Source organism: Lolium perenne, chromosome 7 (genome assembly GCF_019359855.2).
Source record: "Lolium perenne isolate Kyuss_39 chromosome 7, Kyuss_2.0, whole genome shotgun sequence".
Taxonomy (NCBI): domain Eukaryota; kingdom Viridiplantae; phylum Streptophyta; class Magnoliopsida; order Poales; family Poaceae; genus Lolium; species Lolium perenne.
In genome coordinates, this window is record NC_067250.2 from 118,397,004 (window position 1) to 118,415,807 (window position 18,804).

The 18,804-nt window shown below is 48.6% G+C and overlaps 1 protein-coding gene across 1 annotated transcript; it reads left to right on the forward strand.

The window, feature by feature from the left end:
- Positions 1-17,023: 17,023 nt before the first annotated feature.
- On the forward strand, positions 17,024-18,195 carry LOC127323750 (protein EXORDIUM-like 2). The gene has a single exon (XM_051351872.2). It carries the CDS (start codon positions 17,080-17,082, stop codon positions 18,037-18,039), a length of 960 nt encoding a protein of 319 aa, XP_051207832.1. The 5' UTR covers positions 17,024-17,079; the 3' UTR covers positions 18,040-18,195.
- Positions 18,196-18,804: the final 609 nt, after the last annotated feature.

Here is an 18,804-nt window from a genome sequence, read left to right on the forward strand (position 1 = left end):
TGAGAATTAATTTCAATGAAAGAATATGGACTAAAACAAATTTAGTGTCAAGATCTATGAAGATAGATTGAAACACATAAATAAGTTTAAGTCAAAGTACATAGGATGGATATTGAAGTAGTTCAATATATAAATATTAAGAAAATGTTCTTGTCATGTGAAGTTTTAACAAGACTTGAGTGTATCTGACACTCAATAAGTAAAAACACATGAGTGATTATAGATCACAAATAATATGTACACAATTAGATGTCATGTGCTCTTAAAAAAATGTTATGAGCATGTACCAGAATGATTCATGTGATGATCATTGAAAAACAGTAAGAATATTCTTGAGTACTTGAGAAGAACCAAGGATATATATATATATATAGTTTTGTATGGAGAAATGACAAAACAAATCGTTGTAAGGTGTTGCACCGATATTAGTTTTGTCACATGTGAAAATAAAATTTCAAATCTCAAATTAGACTAAGTGTTGTTTAAAAGGTAGCACAATGAACTAGAAGTTGTCTATGCTAGATTTAGAAGTGTTCTAAATATTGTGACGGATTCTACAAAAGAAGGCAGAGTATGTCATTGTTTTGACAATGACAAAGGATGTTAAGTCAAGAGGTTCTTTTAGAACTTGGTGTAGTTCCGACAGAGTCAAAACTTTGAAGCTATATTGTGTGTGACAATATTAGTGACATATTTCAGACCGCGGAATTAAGGTTCCACCAGAAGACCAAACATATTTAATGCCGACTCATTTGGAAATGAGTGATGCGTTGAGACACAAATAAATTACAAAATACATACGGTTCTGAGCATGTCAAATCCGTTGACTAAAACCTCTCCCGTGAGCAAAACATGATAAAGCACCGGAAGGCCAAGGTGTTATATCTTTACAAATGTAAACTAGATTATTGACTCTAGTGCAAGTGGGAGACTGAAGGAGATATGCCCTAGAGGCAATAATAAAGTGGTTATTATTTATATCTCTATGTTTATGATAAATGTTTATATGTCATGCTATAATTGTATTAACCGAAACATTAGTACATGTGTGATATATAGACAAACAAAGAAGTCCCTAGTATGCCTCTTAACTAGCTTGTTGATTAATGGATGATTAGTTTCATAATCATGAACATTGGATGTTATTAATAACAAGGTTATATCATTATATGAATGATGTAATGGACACACCCAATTAAGCGTAGCATAAGATCTCGTCATTAAGTTATTTGCTATATGCTTTCGATACATAGTTACCTAGTCCTTATGACCATGAGATCATGTAAATCACTTATAACGGAAAGGTACTTTGATTACACCAAACGCCACTGCGTAAATGGGTGGTTATAAAGGTGGGATTAAGTATCCGGAAAGTATGAGTTGAGGCATATGGATCAACAGTGGGATTTGTCCATCCCGATGACGGATAGATATACTCTGGGCCCTCTCGGTGGAATATCGTATAATGTCTTGCAAGCATATGAATAAGTTCATAAGAGACCACATACCACGGTACGAGTAAAGAGTACTTGTCAGGAGACGAGGTTGAACAAGGTATAGAGTGATACCAAAGATCAAACCTCGGACAAGTAAAATATCGTGTGACAAAGGGAATTGGTATCGTATGTGAATGGTTCATTCGATCACTAAAGTCATCGTTGAATATGTGGGAGCCATTATGGATCTCCAGATCCCGCTATTGGTTATTGGTCGGAGTGAGTACTCAACCATGTCCGCATAGTTCACGAACCGTAGGGTGACACACTTAAAGTTGGATGTTGAAATGGTAGAACTTGAATATGGAATGGAGTTCGAATATTTGTTCGGAGTCCCGGATGAGATCCTGGACATCACGAGGAGTTCCGGAATGGTCCGGAGAATAAGATTCATATATAGGATGTCATTTTATGTGAATTAAAATGATGCGGAAGGTTCTATGGAAGGTTCTAGAAGGTTCTAGAAAAGTCCGGAAGAAACCACCAAGGAAGGTGGAGTCCCGGTGGGACTCCACCACCATGGCCGGCCAACCCTAGTGGGGGAGGAGTCCCAAGTGGACTTCCCCATAGGGGGCCGGCCACCCCCTCCATGGAAGGTGGAACTCCCACCTCAAGTGGGAGTCCTAGCTTGGGTAGGTTTCCCTATTCTATGGAAGGTTTTGGGTTCGGGTCTTATTCGAAGACTTGGAGTCCAACACTTGGGGTTCCCCCCTATATAATGAGGGGCCAAGGGAGGGGGCCGGCCACCCCAAGACCACAAGCTGGCCGCCCCCCTTGAAGTGGCCGGCCACCCCCTCCCAAACCCTAGCCGCCCCCCTCTCCTCCATATCTCCCGCGTAGCTTTAACGAAGCTCCGCCGGAGTTCTCCACCGCCACCGACACCACGCCATCGTGCTGTCGGATTCAAGAGGAGCTACTACTTCCGATGCCCGCTGGAACGGGAGGTGGACGTCGTCTTCATCAACAACCGAACGTGTGACCGAGTACGGAGGTGCTGCCCGTTCGTGGCGCCGGAGCGATCGTGATCAAGATCTTCTACGCGCTTTTGCAAGCGGCAAGTGAACGTCTACCGCAGCAACAAGAGCCTCATCTTGTAGGCTTTGGAATCTCTTCAAGGGTGAGACTCGATACCCCCTCGTTGCTACCGTCTTCTAGATTGCATCTTGGCTTGGATTGCGTGTTCGCGGTAGGAAATTTTTTGTTTTCTATGCAACGAATCCCTACAGTGCTGGCTTTGCCCAACCTCATCGAACTGGATGGGGTCGTCCAAGATCTCCTCAGGATACGCGTGCTTAACTAACTCGATACGCGTGTTCTCATGGAACCACTCTAGGTAGTTGTTGAAAGCGGCGAAGTCGTGAGGCACAATCTGCTCAGGGCCAGCATTCCGTGCCGCTTCCAAACAGTGTTGGAACGCTGCGACGTGGCCGCTATGATGGACTGGCCAATTTGTGATCTTCCTCTGCCACTGCCTATCAAGCCTGCAAGAATCAACAAGTTAGTTTGTACCTCTTCTATGAAGAATCTTCCATCGCATGATTCCAGAAGTTTACCTATGAAGCGCCTTGTCCGTGTCTTGCCACACTGGTGGGCACTCCTGATACAGCCCAAACTGTCTCATCACTTTTTGCGGCTGGTGGTGTTCAACAAGCCACATGCATATGAGTAGACAGCGCATACGCCAGAACCGCGCCTCCTCCGTGCACTTGTGGTTGAGGTCAGCCATCCCCGAGCCAATATGGTAGTAGCTACCATATGGCTCCCATTCCACCTGCAACATACAAATATCTCAGAATTTAGAACATGCCAGTAGAATCAATGAAAACTAGGATTGCAAAAGGGTGATCGGTTCCCTGCTCAGCGGTAAGAGTGTCCAACTCCGCAGTGTACTGCCTGTACATGACCATTGGATCGCTCGTCATCTCCGAGACATTGTCCCAAAGGTATGCCCAAGTGGGCTCCCGATCAGGGTTGTGAGGGTGATGAGGCCATGGCCTCTCGTTGAGTACCCTGGGACGCCCAACTGATAGGTGGTCCCAGCTCCATACGGAAAGTAGGAGCATGCATCCACCAATACCGCCGCTCCCAGTCCTGCTCCCAGTCCTGCGACAAGCTTCGTCCAACTGCGCACATAAGACATTTGGTTAGTACTTTGTCTAGCACACTACTATAGGAAAATAGTACATAGAGCAAATCATCACCTGCCGGTAGAGGTAGGCAAGTCCCGCTGTTCCCCAACTCCACCGGTTATCCAACACCGTAAGCGCCTTCAGCCAACACCAATGGGCCAGCTTCCCCCCACTGTCAGGAAAGAGAGTCCTCAAAATCATGTACCATAAGTACACGCAGGCATACGTCCTCCGAGTGTCCTCATCGGCCTCTTCCGGGCATTCTGCAAAGTTAGTCCTGATCCAAGAGAAAGACGCGCCGGCGGGAGCTCTCTTCTTTGGATCTGCTGGCGGCGGAGGAGCCCTGCCAATAAGCACCTCCATCTGCTGGCGCCACCCATCAGAAGCTGTGTTCATACACAGTGGCTCGCACTGAATAGGTAGTCCAAGGATCATGGAAACATCCTGGAGAGTAGGGGCCATCTCGCCGGCCCTCAAGTGGAAGGTGTGAGTCTCCGGCCTCCACCGGTCGACAAGGGCGGTGATTGCCGAGGGGTTCATGTTCGGCCCCCCACGGCTTACAAGGGATATGAACGGCATAAGACCGGTAGGCTGGATGAACTCCGTGTACCTCTCGTCATACGGTATATCCACTGTGCCATGGTAACGAATCTTCAAAGGGTGAAGATCCGTTGTCCTCTCCGTCATATGAACAGCCCGGTGTTCCCTCTCGTACTCTTCATCCAGGAGCCACACCATCCTACATGTTTACACAAATACAACATATTATGAGCCATTCATACCAAATATGAGCAACACATACATGAGAATATATCCAAATAAGCCATCACACATACATTCATATCTAGGCATTCCTAACAAATATGAGTTATTCCATCAAAATACTAGGCATATGTAACACATTTGAATGCATTTGCTAGGCAAATATTAGACATTTCAAGACATACATACATAGAATTTGAACACATACATAGCCATTTTATATCTAGGGTTCCAACAAATCTAGGGTTCATATCCAAATCCACCAACATATCCAAATCTAGGGTTCATATCCAAATCCACTAACATATCTAGGGTTCCTACACATACACATTCAACACTTACATACCCATTTCAACACATACTAGCCATTTCAACACATACATGTAAAATTTCATATCTAGGGTTCCAACAAATCTAGGGTTCATATCCAAATCCACCAACATATCCAAATCTTGCTAGGTTCAGAGCCAAATGCACTAACATATCAATGGTTCATATCTAAATCCACCAACATGAATTTCCATGTCTAGGGTTCATACCCAAATCTACCAAATCCACCAACAATAGTGGATGAATCGGAGGGAATCGAAGGGGAATACCTTGAGGAATGGAGGAGGAAGGAGTTGGCCGGATAGATCTGACGATTCCTTGGTCGATTTGGTGGGGGGGCGAAGGGGAGGCGGCCGGCGGCGGTTGGAGCAGAGAAAGAAAGGAGAGAAAGAAGAGAAAGAGAGGGTCGGGCTGAGCGCGGGCGCCACACTTAAGTGGATGTGTGGCGCCCGTGGCATCGGCGCCGCAGAGGCTAGTGTGGCGCCCGTGGCATCGGCGCCACACATCGAGCCTCGCAAAACGGCTAAGTCCCAGACGTTCCGGAGCCCCTGGATGTTTTCGACCGAAAACATGATATAAGTTGGCATGTGTGGCGCCGTTGGGAGGGGCGCCACACATGCTGCCACGTCGGATGGGCGCACCAGCTCAGCGGCGAGGGGGCCACGTCGGCTGGGACAGTGGCGCCGGCAGGAGGGACGCCACATGGGCATGTGTGGCGCAGCGCCACACAAAAGGGTTAGATTGGTGAAATAGTTTCGCCGGAGTGCTTTTCTTTCACTTTTGGGTTATTTTTGTGCAAATCGCCGCCATGCTCCGATCCTGATTCCTGAAGCTCCCTGCTTCGCGGCTTGACAGGCTGACAGCTCGCGTGTTGCACGTTTGATCCATCCGTCGATCGATGGTCCAGCCACGCGTACATTCCGTCAACCATGATCGATCGATGCGTAATGGCAACTCGGATCCACTCATGGCTAGTTCCCCGGATCCATGGTCACACTTCGATCACAATGGTCCATCGACAGCCAGGCGAGCCCTCTTGATTCAGTCGCCATCGTTTTGCAATCTGTTTCCTTGCACTATCCACCGATTAATCCTTTGCTGCTCCTCTGCGAACTATAACGTTTTATTCTTTACGTCACCAACTTGCTCGGCGATGTCGGCGTTACTCGCCGTCGGACAAAAGCTTGGGGAGGCTCGCTTCGAGTGGCTCGCCTGTCAGAATATACAAACACTCATCAGTCATCACACAGAAAAGAACACGATGGAAATCGATAAAGCTACTGCAGTAGTACCTTTCATGAGGAAGGCGCAGCGTGAGCGACAAGCGTCTTCAAATCCATTTTACCTTTGAAAACTTTGTCACCCTTTGAAAAGTGGCAGTATGCATTTACTGTTTTTTTTTCTTGGGCAACACTGCAGCAGTGTGCTTCCGTAAGGTTGTGGGCAAAAGAGTGCGTCTTCTTCTTGTGCTAGCTAGTGCCCGTTTGTAAGCAGCATGCGATCAATTATTTCAGCAGGATACAATCCGGCATCCATCTACGAATCCATGGGTTGTGCCAATCCTTGAGAGGAAACGCATGCTCATCCACAGGACCACCAATAGCGACGAATCGAGAGAATGATCATCACCGTGCCTCGCGCTCGCGCGGAAGGGGGTTCAGGCTAGCGCCGAATCGCACTTGAGCGCCCTGGTACTGCAGCGCAATGATTGTGGCCGGGCCGGGGCTCACGTCTTCTTCCACTGCCCTACGGCATTTTAACTTGAGGTACGAACACGATGACAGGTTTCTCGCCTGGTAAACCTCGCACGTCTATCACCTCTCCGTGTCAAGTCCAGCCATCGGCCATACTATCGATTTAAGACAGCCGAGGACCTGTGACGTTGGCCATAAATCGCATGTCCGTCTTTTGCGAGACAGCCATACATCAATGGTTAGATCCATACGTCGCCAGGACAATTCATTTGCTAACATCGATCATTGCAAAGCGTAATAAACGATTTTGGAGAGCAATGTGCAACACAACTTTAAACGAGTTTTCTTAAGAAAACAATTCAGTAGAATGATTGAAGAAAAAGCCATGGAACACGTGACGTGACTCGATTCGGAAGGACGATATGCATGCATGTCGGCACGAGCAAGGCCGCTTAATTCATGGCTTATCGGAGAGCAATTAGTAAGTAGTAACCCTAACAAGTACAGTACTCCTAAAAAAATGCACGTGACCAGCTAGTCTGCAAAGCAGACAGCAGATTCCTTATCCGAGGACCTTTTGCTTTAGGGCATCTCCAGCGGTCCACAGTTTATAGATCGTTTTTGTCCGCGCGTCCGTTTGCATTTAGGGATGGCTCTAGCGGGTCGATGCATTTCCACGTTTGAATCAATTTACGAAATTTCCAAACAACAAAATAAGGAAATCAACAAAGTCATAGTTATTACATTTAAATTTTTAAAACTCGACATGAAAATAAGATAGTATTTCTCTAGGCATGATCTTTATGGCCAGCCAATGTCCACTGATGCTCAATCAGATCCGTTTGCAGCTGTTTGGAGACGTTCTCGTCAGTGACTTCTACATTCCTATGTAGATAGTCCTGCCAAGATGAAGCTCCAGGAAGTGGCGCAACCAGCTCACCTTGGAATTCCCAGTGGTTCTCATTGCGGCCATCATGACGTTCGTTCTCAACGATCATGTTGTGCATGATCACGCAGCATGTCATCACCTCATGCATGGTCTTCAGCGACCATGTTCTTGCCGGGTGACGGACAATTGCCCACCGAGCTTGGAGCACACCAAATCCGCGCTCCACATCTTTCCTGCAAGCCTCTTGCATCTTGGCAAACCTCCTCGTCTTCTCAGAGTTTGGATTACGGACAGTCTTCACCAATGTGGCCCAGTCAGGGTAGATGCCATCAGCAAGATAATATGGCTTGTCATATGCATTTCTATTGATCTCATAGCTCACCCGGGGAGCTTTGCCTTGCATGAGCCGGTTGAAAACCGGTGATCGGTGCAACACATTGATGTCATTGTTGGAACCGGCCATGCCAAAGAATGAATGCCAAATCCATAAATCTTGAGATATGACAGCTTCAAGAATGACAGTCCGTCCCTCCTCATGCCCGCTGTACGCACCCTACCATCCAAATGGACAGTTTTTCCACTGCCAGCGCATGCAATCTATGCTGCCAATCATTCCTGGGAAGCCTCTAGACTCGTTGATAGACAGGAGCCGCCTTGTATCCTCAACAGTTGGCTCCCTACAATAATACTCTCTGAACACGGCAATCACGGCTCGGCAAAACCTGTACATGGCCTCAAGACAGGTGCTCTCACCCATTCGAAGATACTCATCGAATATATCCGCAACCATTCCATATGAGAGCATGCGAATAGCCGCGGAGCATTTTTGGTAGGAGATGAAGCCTAACGCACCTGTTGCATCGCGCCTGCATTGAAAGTAGGGGTCGTAGTTTCTGACGCCCCGTAGAATGACCAAGAACATGTCCCTTGACATCCTCAGACGGCGCAGAATGCTTTTTCCGGGAAGATCGGATTGGTGAGGTGGAAGTAGTCCTTGTGGACGCGTGCCTGCCCTTCCACTCTGTTGCGCGGCAGGTTTTTGGAGCGCCCCTTCACAGAGCCCCGGTGCTGCGGTCCCAGGTTAGAGGTGAACTCTTGGATCATGGAGGCCGCAATAGTTGCCAATGTCTGCGTCGACTGATCGGACTCCTCGTTGGAAGAGGAGTCGACGACCTCCGCGCGGAACTTGTCCAACATCTGCCACATGTCCATATGCGTGGGTACAAACTGCGGATCAATGGTTGCGCACAATAGTGCCGAAAACACGAGTAAGAAACCTACCGGCGCAATTGACCGAACAGGTCGTGGGCGGCGCGGAAGGGCGGCGCAACCGGGAGCGTTTAGCCTGAAAACAGCTGGCAGGTACGCGGCGGAGCCAAGCCCGAGTACGCTCCTACTCTCCCACGCGGCAAGAACGGAGCCGACGGCGACTACTGCGGCGCTGCGGCCGGACGGCGGCTGGTGGGGTTGGGGTGGTGGCGACGCACTAGGGCAGCAAAGAAGGGGAAAAAGAAGCAAATCGAAGCGGTCGATTTCGCTGTCCCTAACATGCGGGACCGGGTAAGAAATGGAGAACGCTCCGTGCGACCGCCAAGCGTCCGCGAAGACGCAAACCTGGCGCATATTTGGGCCAGGTTTGCGTCTCCGCGGACGGCCCGATCACTTTGCGTCGTCCCGCTGGAGCAGGCCCCAGACGCATTTTCGGTCACAGCGGACGAAAATGGTCGCTCAGCGTCCATTTGCGCGGCGCCGCTGGAGATGCGCTTACAATGTGTCAAGAGTGTTCCGTCCTCTCCCGATCTATCCACCAAATTTCTTTGACGAAGGAACACGTGACAGATGAGATTGAGTAAAAATAGGCTACTCTTGCGGAAAGTCATTTTGGCTCACGAGTACCATTTCTCTCGGCATATTAGAATATTCGAAAACATATATTCACAGATTATTAAAATTATGAAACAAATTCTACAAGTAGCTAATGATATGTCCTACAATAATACAAAATCTTAATTTTAATCTTTGTATTTCAAGCTACATAAAAATGACAAAGCCTATCTTTTTTAAAGATTTGAAAACTATGCTTAGATCTACACTTTTGACATTTTTGTGTAGCCCAAACTACACATTATTATGTAGATAGTCCTGCCAAGATGAAGCTCCAGGAAGTGGCGCAACCAGCTCACCTTGGAATTCCCAGTGGTTCTCATTGCGGCCATCATGACGTTCGTTCTCAACGATCATGTTGTGCATGATCACGCAGCATGTCATCACCTCATGCATGGTCTTCAGCGACCATGTTCTTGCCGGGTGACGGACAATTGCCCACCGAGCTTGGAGCACACCAAATCCGCGCTCCACATCTTTCCTGCAAGCCTCTTGCATCTTGGCAAACCTCCCTGTCTTCTCGAAGTTTGGATTACGGACAGTCTTCACCAATGTGGCCTAGTCAGGGTAGATGCCATTAGCAAGATAATATGGCATGTCATATGCATTTCTATTGATCTCATAGCTCACCCGGGGAGCTTTGCCTTGCATGAGCCGGTTGAAAACCGGTGATCGGTGCAACACATTGATGTCATTGTTGGAACCGGACATGCTAAAGAATGAATGCCAAATCCATAAATCTTGAGATATGACAGCTTCAAGAATGACAGTCCGTCCCTCCTCATGCCCGCTGTACGCACCCTACCATCCAAATGGATAGTTTTTCCACTGCCAGTGCATGCAATCTATGCTGCCAATCATTCCTGGGAAGCCTCTAGACTCGTTGATAGACAGGAGCCGCCTTGTATCCTCAACAGTTGGCTCCCTACAGTAATACTCTACGAACACGGCAATCACAGCTCGGCAAAACCTGTACATGGCCTCAAGACAGGTGCTCTCACCCATTCGAAGATACTCATCGAATATATCCGCAGCCATTCCATATGAGAGCATGCGAATAGCCGCAGAGCATTTTTGGTAGGAGATGAAGCCTAACGAACCTGTTGCATCGTGCCTGCATTGAAAGTAGGGGTCGTAGTTTCTGACCCCCCGTAGAATGACCAAGAACATGTCCCTTGACATCTTGTATCGGCGCCGGAACAGTTTTTCCGGGAAGATCGGATTGGTGAGGTGGAAGTAGTCCTTGTGGAGGCGGGCCTGCCCTTCCACTCTGTTGCGCGGCAGGTTTTTGGAGCGCCCCTTCACAGAGCCCCGGTGCTGCGGCCCCGGGTTAGAGGTGAACTCTTGGATCATGGAGGCCGCAATAGTTGCCAATGTCTGCGTCGACTGATCGGACTCCTCGTCGGAAGAGGAGTCGACGACCTCCACGCGGAACTTGTCCAACATCTGCCACATGTCCATATGCGTGGGTACAAACTGCGGATCAATGGCCGCGCACAATAGTGCCGAAAACATGAGTAAGAAATCCTACCGGCGCAATTGACCGAACATGTCATGGGCGGCGCGGAAGGGCGGCGCAACCGGGAGCGTTTAGCCCGAAAACAGCCGGTAGGTACGCGGCGGAGCCAAGCCCGAGTACGCTCCTGCTCTCCCACGCGGCAAGAACGGAGCCGACGACGACTACTGCGGCGCTGCGGCCGGATGGCGGCGGGTGGGTTTGGGGTGGTGGCGACGCACTAGGGCAGCAAAGAAGGGGAAAAAGAAGCAAATATAAGCGGTCGATTTCGTTGTCCCTGACATGCGGAACCGGGTAAGAAATGGAGGACGCTCCGCCCGGCCGCTGAGCGTCCGCGGAGACGCAAACCTGGCGCATATTTGGGCCAGGTTTGCGTCACCGCGGACGGCCCGGTCACTTTGCGTCGTCCCGTTGGAGCAGGCCCCAGACGCATTTCCGGTCACGGTGGACGAAAACGATCGCTCAGCGTCCATTTACGTCGCGCCACTGGAGATGCCCTAACAATGTGTCAAGAGTGTTCCGTTCTCTCCCGGTCTATCCACCAAATTTCTTTGACGAAGGAACACGTGACAGATGAGATGGAGTAAAAATAGGCTACTCTTGCGGAAAGTCATTTTGGCTCACGAGTACCATTTCTCTCGGCATATTAAAATATTCAAAAACATATATTCACAGATTATTAAAATTATGAAACAAATTCTACAAGTAGCTAATGATTTGTCCTACATTAATACAAAATCTTAATTTTAATCTTTGTATTCCGAGCTACATAAAAATGACAAAGTCTATCTTTTTTAAAGATTTGAAAACTATGCTTAGATCTACACTTTTGACATTTTTGTGTAGCCCAAACTACACATTATTTTCGATTGAAAATTTGCACCTTGGTGAGATAAATTACTGGCTACATCATAACTTTTCTTAATTCTTATAAAAAACTTAAATATAAGATTTTCGAATTTTTTAAATAAAGAGATCATTGGTGCCCACATGCACCAAATCTCTATCCACCTACTCCTGCCCTTGTTGAAGGTGCAGCAAAGTTAGACATATTCAGACAATATTTTTTCAAAATCTATGCTAGTTAATTTTGATCGAAAAGGGTGCTAAATTTAAATTATCAGGCCATTGATAGAGTAAAGATTGCGCAGAAAGCAAAAATATCACTTATGCAGTAACGGAAAGATATTCACAATATATGGCGTCTGACATTGTCATGCGAAATACTCGTGCTCCATGGTTTTTCCATGCACGAAGATCGAGATATTAGACGCCTTGCTCACCACCAGCACATTTTTCCTTACATGCATGGACAGAGACACATCGCTTAGTTTTCTTCCTTTTTTATTTTTTATGTAAATTTCTTTGAACAAATGAAATATTTTTAAAAATTTCGCACGCTTCAAGATTTATTGAAATTTAATCTATTTGTTGAATGCGAATAACGAGGCTCAAATAGCCAGCGTGGACCAAATGGCTTACGCCAATGTGCACACAGGCCTAGTAGCCTAACATGAATTATATCGGCAGCATAAGAGCAAGTACGATAAGATCTAATCAGCTAGCTATAAGAGATAAAATATTAATTTCTTTACTTAGTTGGAGAAGTGAGAAGAAGGGAGAAGAGGTAAGTGGGCTCTTATGCAAGAGTTAGCTCTTGCACGTACTCCTAGACAGTTTGTGAGTGTGATGGATGAACCATATTTTAGAAAAGTAGTACATTTTTAGAGTCAACTATTGTATGTGGTGGCTATAAATGGGCTATAAATAACATGAAAAACCACTATACCCAGCTGTTGGCTACACTATTATTCTTCCTCTAAGCTACATAAATCGAATGAATCGCTGATCACACCGAGCCCTACACGTATGATGAGGTCATCCCGTGGCAAGTGCCGCATATCTAAGAGCAAATACAATAGGTCCTAATCAGCTGGCTATAAGGATTAAAATAATATATTATTGCTTAGTTGGGACGGGCCCTTTGGAAGCCTTTGGAGAGGAGAGGAGAGAGAAGAGCAGTGGGCTCTTATGCAAGAGCCAGCTCTAGCACGTGCTCGTAGGCACTATGTGAAAGTAAATGGTGAACCATGCATTAATAAAATAGTACAATTTTATAAATCACTATTGTATATGTTGGCTCTAAGATGACTATAGATGATATACTACTTGGCTTATAGACAACAGTTGACTTTAGTATTGAACTTGCTCTAGCCCCTCTCCGTGTCAAGTCTAGCCATCGGCCATGCTGATTTATGAGGGCCGAGGACTTGTGACGTCGGTCGTAAATGCTAGCTCCGCACATGTTTATCCTTTGCGAGACAGACATACATCAATTGGTGGAGTCATACGTTGCTAGGACAGTTCATCTGTCTACTACATTGCAAGGGCAATAAACAAGTTTTGGAGTACAGTGTGCAGCACTGTTTGCGAGTAAAACAATGTCTGTGATGAGACGGAAGTGACCTTAAACCGGAAAGTGTCTTTTACACATGGACGCCAATGCTCTCTTTGTTTTTAGATTTTTTAAAATTTTGAAACCTCATATTCTAAGTTTTAAAGAATTATGGTGTTAAATATATAAGTAAATATATATGGGTAGGTATATGCAAAAAAGTCCCGTTAAAAATACTTTGTATTTTAAACAATATATATTCCATATTACAATAGCGTATCCTTTTATCAGAATTTTTAAATTTTCCAAAATTTAAAATAATTTTATCGGAACTTCTTTGCATACACTTTTCACGTACATATCTATCTATATATTTAACACTATAAATTTTAAGAGCATAAAAGTGTGAGATTTTGAAAATTTCAAAAACCTAAAACCAAAGGGAGAAGTGGTGCCCATGCTGACCATGTGCACCAAATCCCTATCCCCTTGGAACGCCATTTTTTGTACTCGTACGCGTTCTTTGAGATCGAAAAGCAATTACTCGTAAAATTTGAGAGAAAACTAAAGAAATAGCTCACGGAACACATGACTCCCGATCCAAAAGAACGAAATGCATGCATGTTGGCAGGACCACAACCCTTAAGAGCATCCCCACTCGTTGGCGCTCCCCACGCCCAAATCCGGCGAAATTTTCGTCCGGATTGGAGGAAGATTTGGCGTGGGGAGCGCCGAAGTTCCAGCCATCCCCCCGGCAGGAAACCCTCAACCTCGACCATTTGACATATTTCAAACAAATTTAACATAAAATTTAACAAGTTCGGCGACCAAGAGTACGAAAATTGCTGAAACAAATTCGGCGATAATCAGTACAATGTTTAACAAGTGCTGAAACAAATGAAGCACACAATTTCACAATTTTTCAAACAAATTAAGACAGACTAGTTGGCGTCGGCGTTGGCGTTGCCTTGGAGCCTCCATATGTGCTCCACCAGATCATCTTGCAGCAGCTGATGCATTGTAGAGTCTCGAATCTCCTGGCGCATAGCAAAGAAGGCGGCCCATGATGGAGGCACCTGGTGATTAGGCTATGCAAGAGGACCCTCTCTCTCATATGGTGCTTCTTGCTCAGCCAGAGGAACCGGATGCTTTCGCTCATTTTCAATAATCATATTGTGTAGGCACACACAGCAGTTCATCACCTCCCACATCTGATCTTTGGACCAAGTCATAGCGGGGAACCGGACGACATCAAATCTCTGCTGAAGGACACCAAATGCACGCTCGACGTCTTTTCGGCAAGCTTCTTGTTTCTTGACAAACTCGCAAAGTTTGGGGGTGCTAGGGTTGGAGATAGTCTTCACAAATGTTGCCCACTTTGGATAGATACCGTCTGCAAGGTAGTATCCTTTGTTGTAGTGCCGACCATTGATCACATAGTCCACCGGGGGAGCATGACCCTCAACAAGCTTGGAAAAGATCGGGGAGCAGTTTAGGACGTTGATGTCATTGTTGGATCCAGGCATAGCAAAGAAAGAGTACCAAATCCAGAGATCATGGGTAGCCACTGCTTCAAGTATCACAGTGCAGCCTTTTTTGTGACCCTTGTACATTCCCTGCCACGCAAACGGACAGTTCTTCCATTGGCAATGCATGCAGTCAATGCTTCCAAGCATCCCTGGAAAACCCCTAGCTTCATTTGTTGCAAGGATCCTCTGAGTGTCTTCGACAGTGGGTGATCTCAAGTAATAGTCCCCGAACACTGCTATGACGGCCCTGCAGAACCGGTAGAAACAATCAAGGGCGGTGGACTCCGCCATCCGAAGATAGTCATCTGCAGTATCACCGGGAGCTCCATACGCCAGCATCCTCATAGCCACTGTGCACTTCTGCAGTGACGAAAATCCAACCAAACCAGTGCAATCCGCCTTGCATCTAAAGTAGGGATCAAAGTCTCGGATGGCATACACAATTTGCAGAAATAGCTTTCTGCTCATCCTAAAACGACGCCGGAAAACACTCTCGCCGTGCAATGGATTGTCGGCGAAGTAGTCGGCGTACAACATGCAGTAGCCCTCCATTCGCTGTCTCGGCTTGCACTTCCGGCGACCTACCACGTCGACCAGTTGCCAGTCCGGCGTACATGCTTGCCAAGCAACCGAGGATCATCATGTGCTCGTCGTCTTGGGCGGCTGCTGCCATCTCTTCTTGCATAAGCTCGACGAACATCTGCTCCTCCTCTTCGTCCGAGTCCATGGCCGGCGAGGCAAATGGACGAACACCTGACGGGCGTGGTCGAGGCAACCCGAGCCGCGAGCGACGAGGAGCAGGCCAAAGTCGGAAAACAGGCCGACGGAAGAGCAGCCAGATAGGCCGTCGTCCAAAGACGGCGGAATATAGGCAGGTGGGGAAGGAGGGGCGGCGGAATCTGGGCAACAAGCCGGCGGGGTGGTGCCGGCGGCGAGAGAGATACGAGGGGTGGGGGAGATTTTGAGCGACGTGGCGGTGGGGTTCGTGCGTCGAGTCACCGACAGATCGGGCCCTTCCCCGCTTTTCACTCGTCCGGAGTCCCCAAGCGCGCCCCGGGGGGCCGGGGATGGCGTGGGCTCGCCGGATGGATGAAGGGCCAAATCCGGACGAAAACGAGAAACCGGGGACGCGACTGGGCCGAATTTCACCGTCCGAATGGGAAAAACATCGCTCGGGGGCCTCGTCGGGGGACGAGTAGAGATGCTCTAACCTATGCCTTATCAGTAACCCTAACAAGTAATAAGTACTCCTAACAAAATGCACGTGACTAGCTACTCTGCAAAGCAGACAGATTCCTTATCTAAGCCGTCGCTTGAGCACGAACTTTACGCTTTACACTGTGTCAATGGTGCTCTGTCCTCTCCCCATGTATACACCAATTCTTTTTTTGACTTAGAAACACGTGACAAATGAGAGCCAAGTAGCTTGCCCTAGACAGACAAAGAGCGTACTAACATCTGTTGATAAATAATTTGAATCAAAGAGCGTACTAAGAGCATGTCTAACAGACCCCTTAAAAGGGCAAAACCCGTATAATAACCGTCAAAATAAGGGGTTGGACGCTACCCGGCCGTCTAGCAGACCCCGTAAAACTGGCCCCCGGGTCGATTTTTTACAGTTTTGGTCTGGGCGGCTCTTCGCCCCTTACTTCTACGGGGCGGGAGGCTGAATACAGGGCCAACCCCTCATCCCATTTCACTAGGGCGCGCGGATATTTCAGAATTCCTAACCATTTTCCCCGCGCCGCCGCCATAGCTACCCACGCGCCGCCGCTGAAAACAGAATATTCCGTAGGATTCTGTTTTACGGGGTGGGGATACAGGGTCTGCTAGCTCGGACGAGTTTTCGGCCAGCAAAACGTGAATACAGAACCCTTTACTCGTGTTTTAAAGGGTAGAAAAATAAGGGATCTGTTAGACATGCTCTAAGTTTTTCCAAAAACTGTGATGCTAACTTGGATCAAATATCGTACAAAAAATTAATTATCTGGCCATTGAAAGGATGAACACTGCAGTACCAATAATAACACAAATGCAGAACGGAAAGATATTTACTACTCCTACATTACATGGTTTCTGACATTGTCACACAAAACACTCGTGTTCCATGGTTTTATCCATGCACGAAACCCGAGATATCTCACAACTGCTCACCACCATGAGCACATTCAAATTACTCCGTCCCTTCCGTCGGAAGGAAGCAGGAGCCCATCCACTGACAAAAGGACCTACCACTACCCTCTGCACATTGGCCCACCATCCCGAATTTGGCAGAACTTTTCATAAAAAAATGCTACGTCTCCACGAAACACGTCCTCAAAAGTCCCGCACGGCCCAGGGCCCGCCGCATGGGCCATGGCGTGGCCCGCTCCGTCTAACCCCTATATAAACCCCGCTCACCTCGCTTGATGCCACCCAGCCCCTACACACTCCCACTGGGATTTCACTGCCAGCCATGGCCCACCAGGACCACCGCCTCCTCGTCCTGCTCCTCGCCGTGGCTCTCACCGGCGCCGGCGCGGCCACGCCGCGGCAGCTGTTCCTCGTCACCCAGGCGCCCGTGACGCTCACCAACCACCACGGCCAGCTGCTCACCGGCAACCACTCCGTCAACCTGCTCTGGTACGGCCGCTTCACCCCGGCGCAGCGCGCCACGGTGGCCGACTTCGTCGCCTCCCTCTCCTCCCCTGCGCCAGCCCATTCGCCGTCCGTCGCGTCGTGGTGGGCCACCACCGCGCGGTACCACCCGGGCGCGGCGCGGCTCGCGCTCGGCCGCCAGGTGCTCGACCCGTCGCTCTCCCTCGGCCGGCGGCTGTCGGAGGCCGACCTCGCGTCCCTCGCGGCTCGCCTCTCCCCGCACCGCGGCTCCGTCGCCGTGGTCATCACGGCGTCCGACGTCCTCGTCGACGGCTTCTGCCTCTCCCGCTGCGGCCTCCACGCCACGGCATCCGCCGCGGCGCCCGTGAAGAGGAGCACCCGCGCAGCGGCCACAGCCACCCGCGGGCGTGGGCGGTTCGCGTACGTGTGGGTGGGCGACTCGTCGGAGCAGTGCGCGGGGGAGTGCGCGTGGCCGTTCCACCAGCCGACGTACGGCCCGCAGGCGCCGCCGCTGGTGGCACCGAACGCGGACGTGGGGATGGACGGGGTGGTCATCAACCTCGCCACGCTGCTCGCCGGGGCCGTCACCAACCCGTACGGCGGCGGGTACTTCCAGGGCCCCGCCGAGGCGCCGCTGGAGGCCGTGACGGCGTGCACCGGGGTGTTCGGCGCCGGCGCCTACCCGGGGTACCCCGGGCAGCTGTCCGTGGACGCCGCGACCGGGGCCAGCTTCAACGCCGTCGGGGTCGCCGGCCGCCGGTTCCTGCTCCCGGCCATGTGGGACCCCAAGACCTCGCAGTGCTCTACGCTCGTGTAGAACACATCAAGATCGAGACTAGGTGCGATGGAAGTAATAATCGATGCGTTGCAGTAGGACGAAATGGCTGGGGCTTGGTGTAAGGAAAGATCGGGAGGTGTGACGATGTTCGTCTGTATGTTCGCGTTGATGTGTGTTTTAAATTGTTCTTGTGAATATTTCGTGGTCAGAATCGAAAAGAAAAAAATGTAGTGGGTGTCTGTGATAAAATTAGGTTTTAATCATCGTGTTCTGTACTATGGCATTGTTCCTGACGATCTTTGTTGGCTCGTGGTATGATTGGTCTCGTTTCGGACAGCCGTGATTAAGGTCGAGCGAACCGCCGCCATGTACTCTGCTTTATTAGCTGAGAAATGAGAAGAGCGTCGAGAAAGGCACGAACAGTGAACTTCATGGTTGCCACATGAATTGCTAAATTCTAGTGCCAACTATCAGCAGCTTATTCAAGTTCTTGCTAGCGAGGTAATTCACAAAACCTTGTCCACTGTGTGCATTTTCATACAAAACCTTTTTCGGTGTATTCTTGCGGTATAAAACCTTGTCCATGAAATGTGAAGTCATACAAAATTGTTCGGAGGCTCCCACGTGTCCTACCATGCTAGGAAAACTTGCAATGAAACCCCATAGAAAGAAATTGTTACGACGCGAACTTGTTGTGGGATTTTCATTGGAAATTTACCAAAAGATCCCTGCCCCGCTTTATATCTCTACTTTACCCTGTTATGCAACGTGAATCTTGCAACTTTCGGCAGTTGCCATTTTTGC

What these genes read in the sequence shown, in the direction of transcription:
- LOC127323750 (XM_051351872.2), top strand. Translation starts at nt 17,080, where the DNA reads ATGGCCCACCAGGACCACCGCCTCCTCGTCCTGCTCCTCGCCGTGGCT.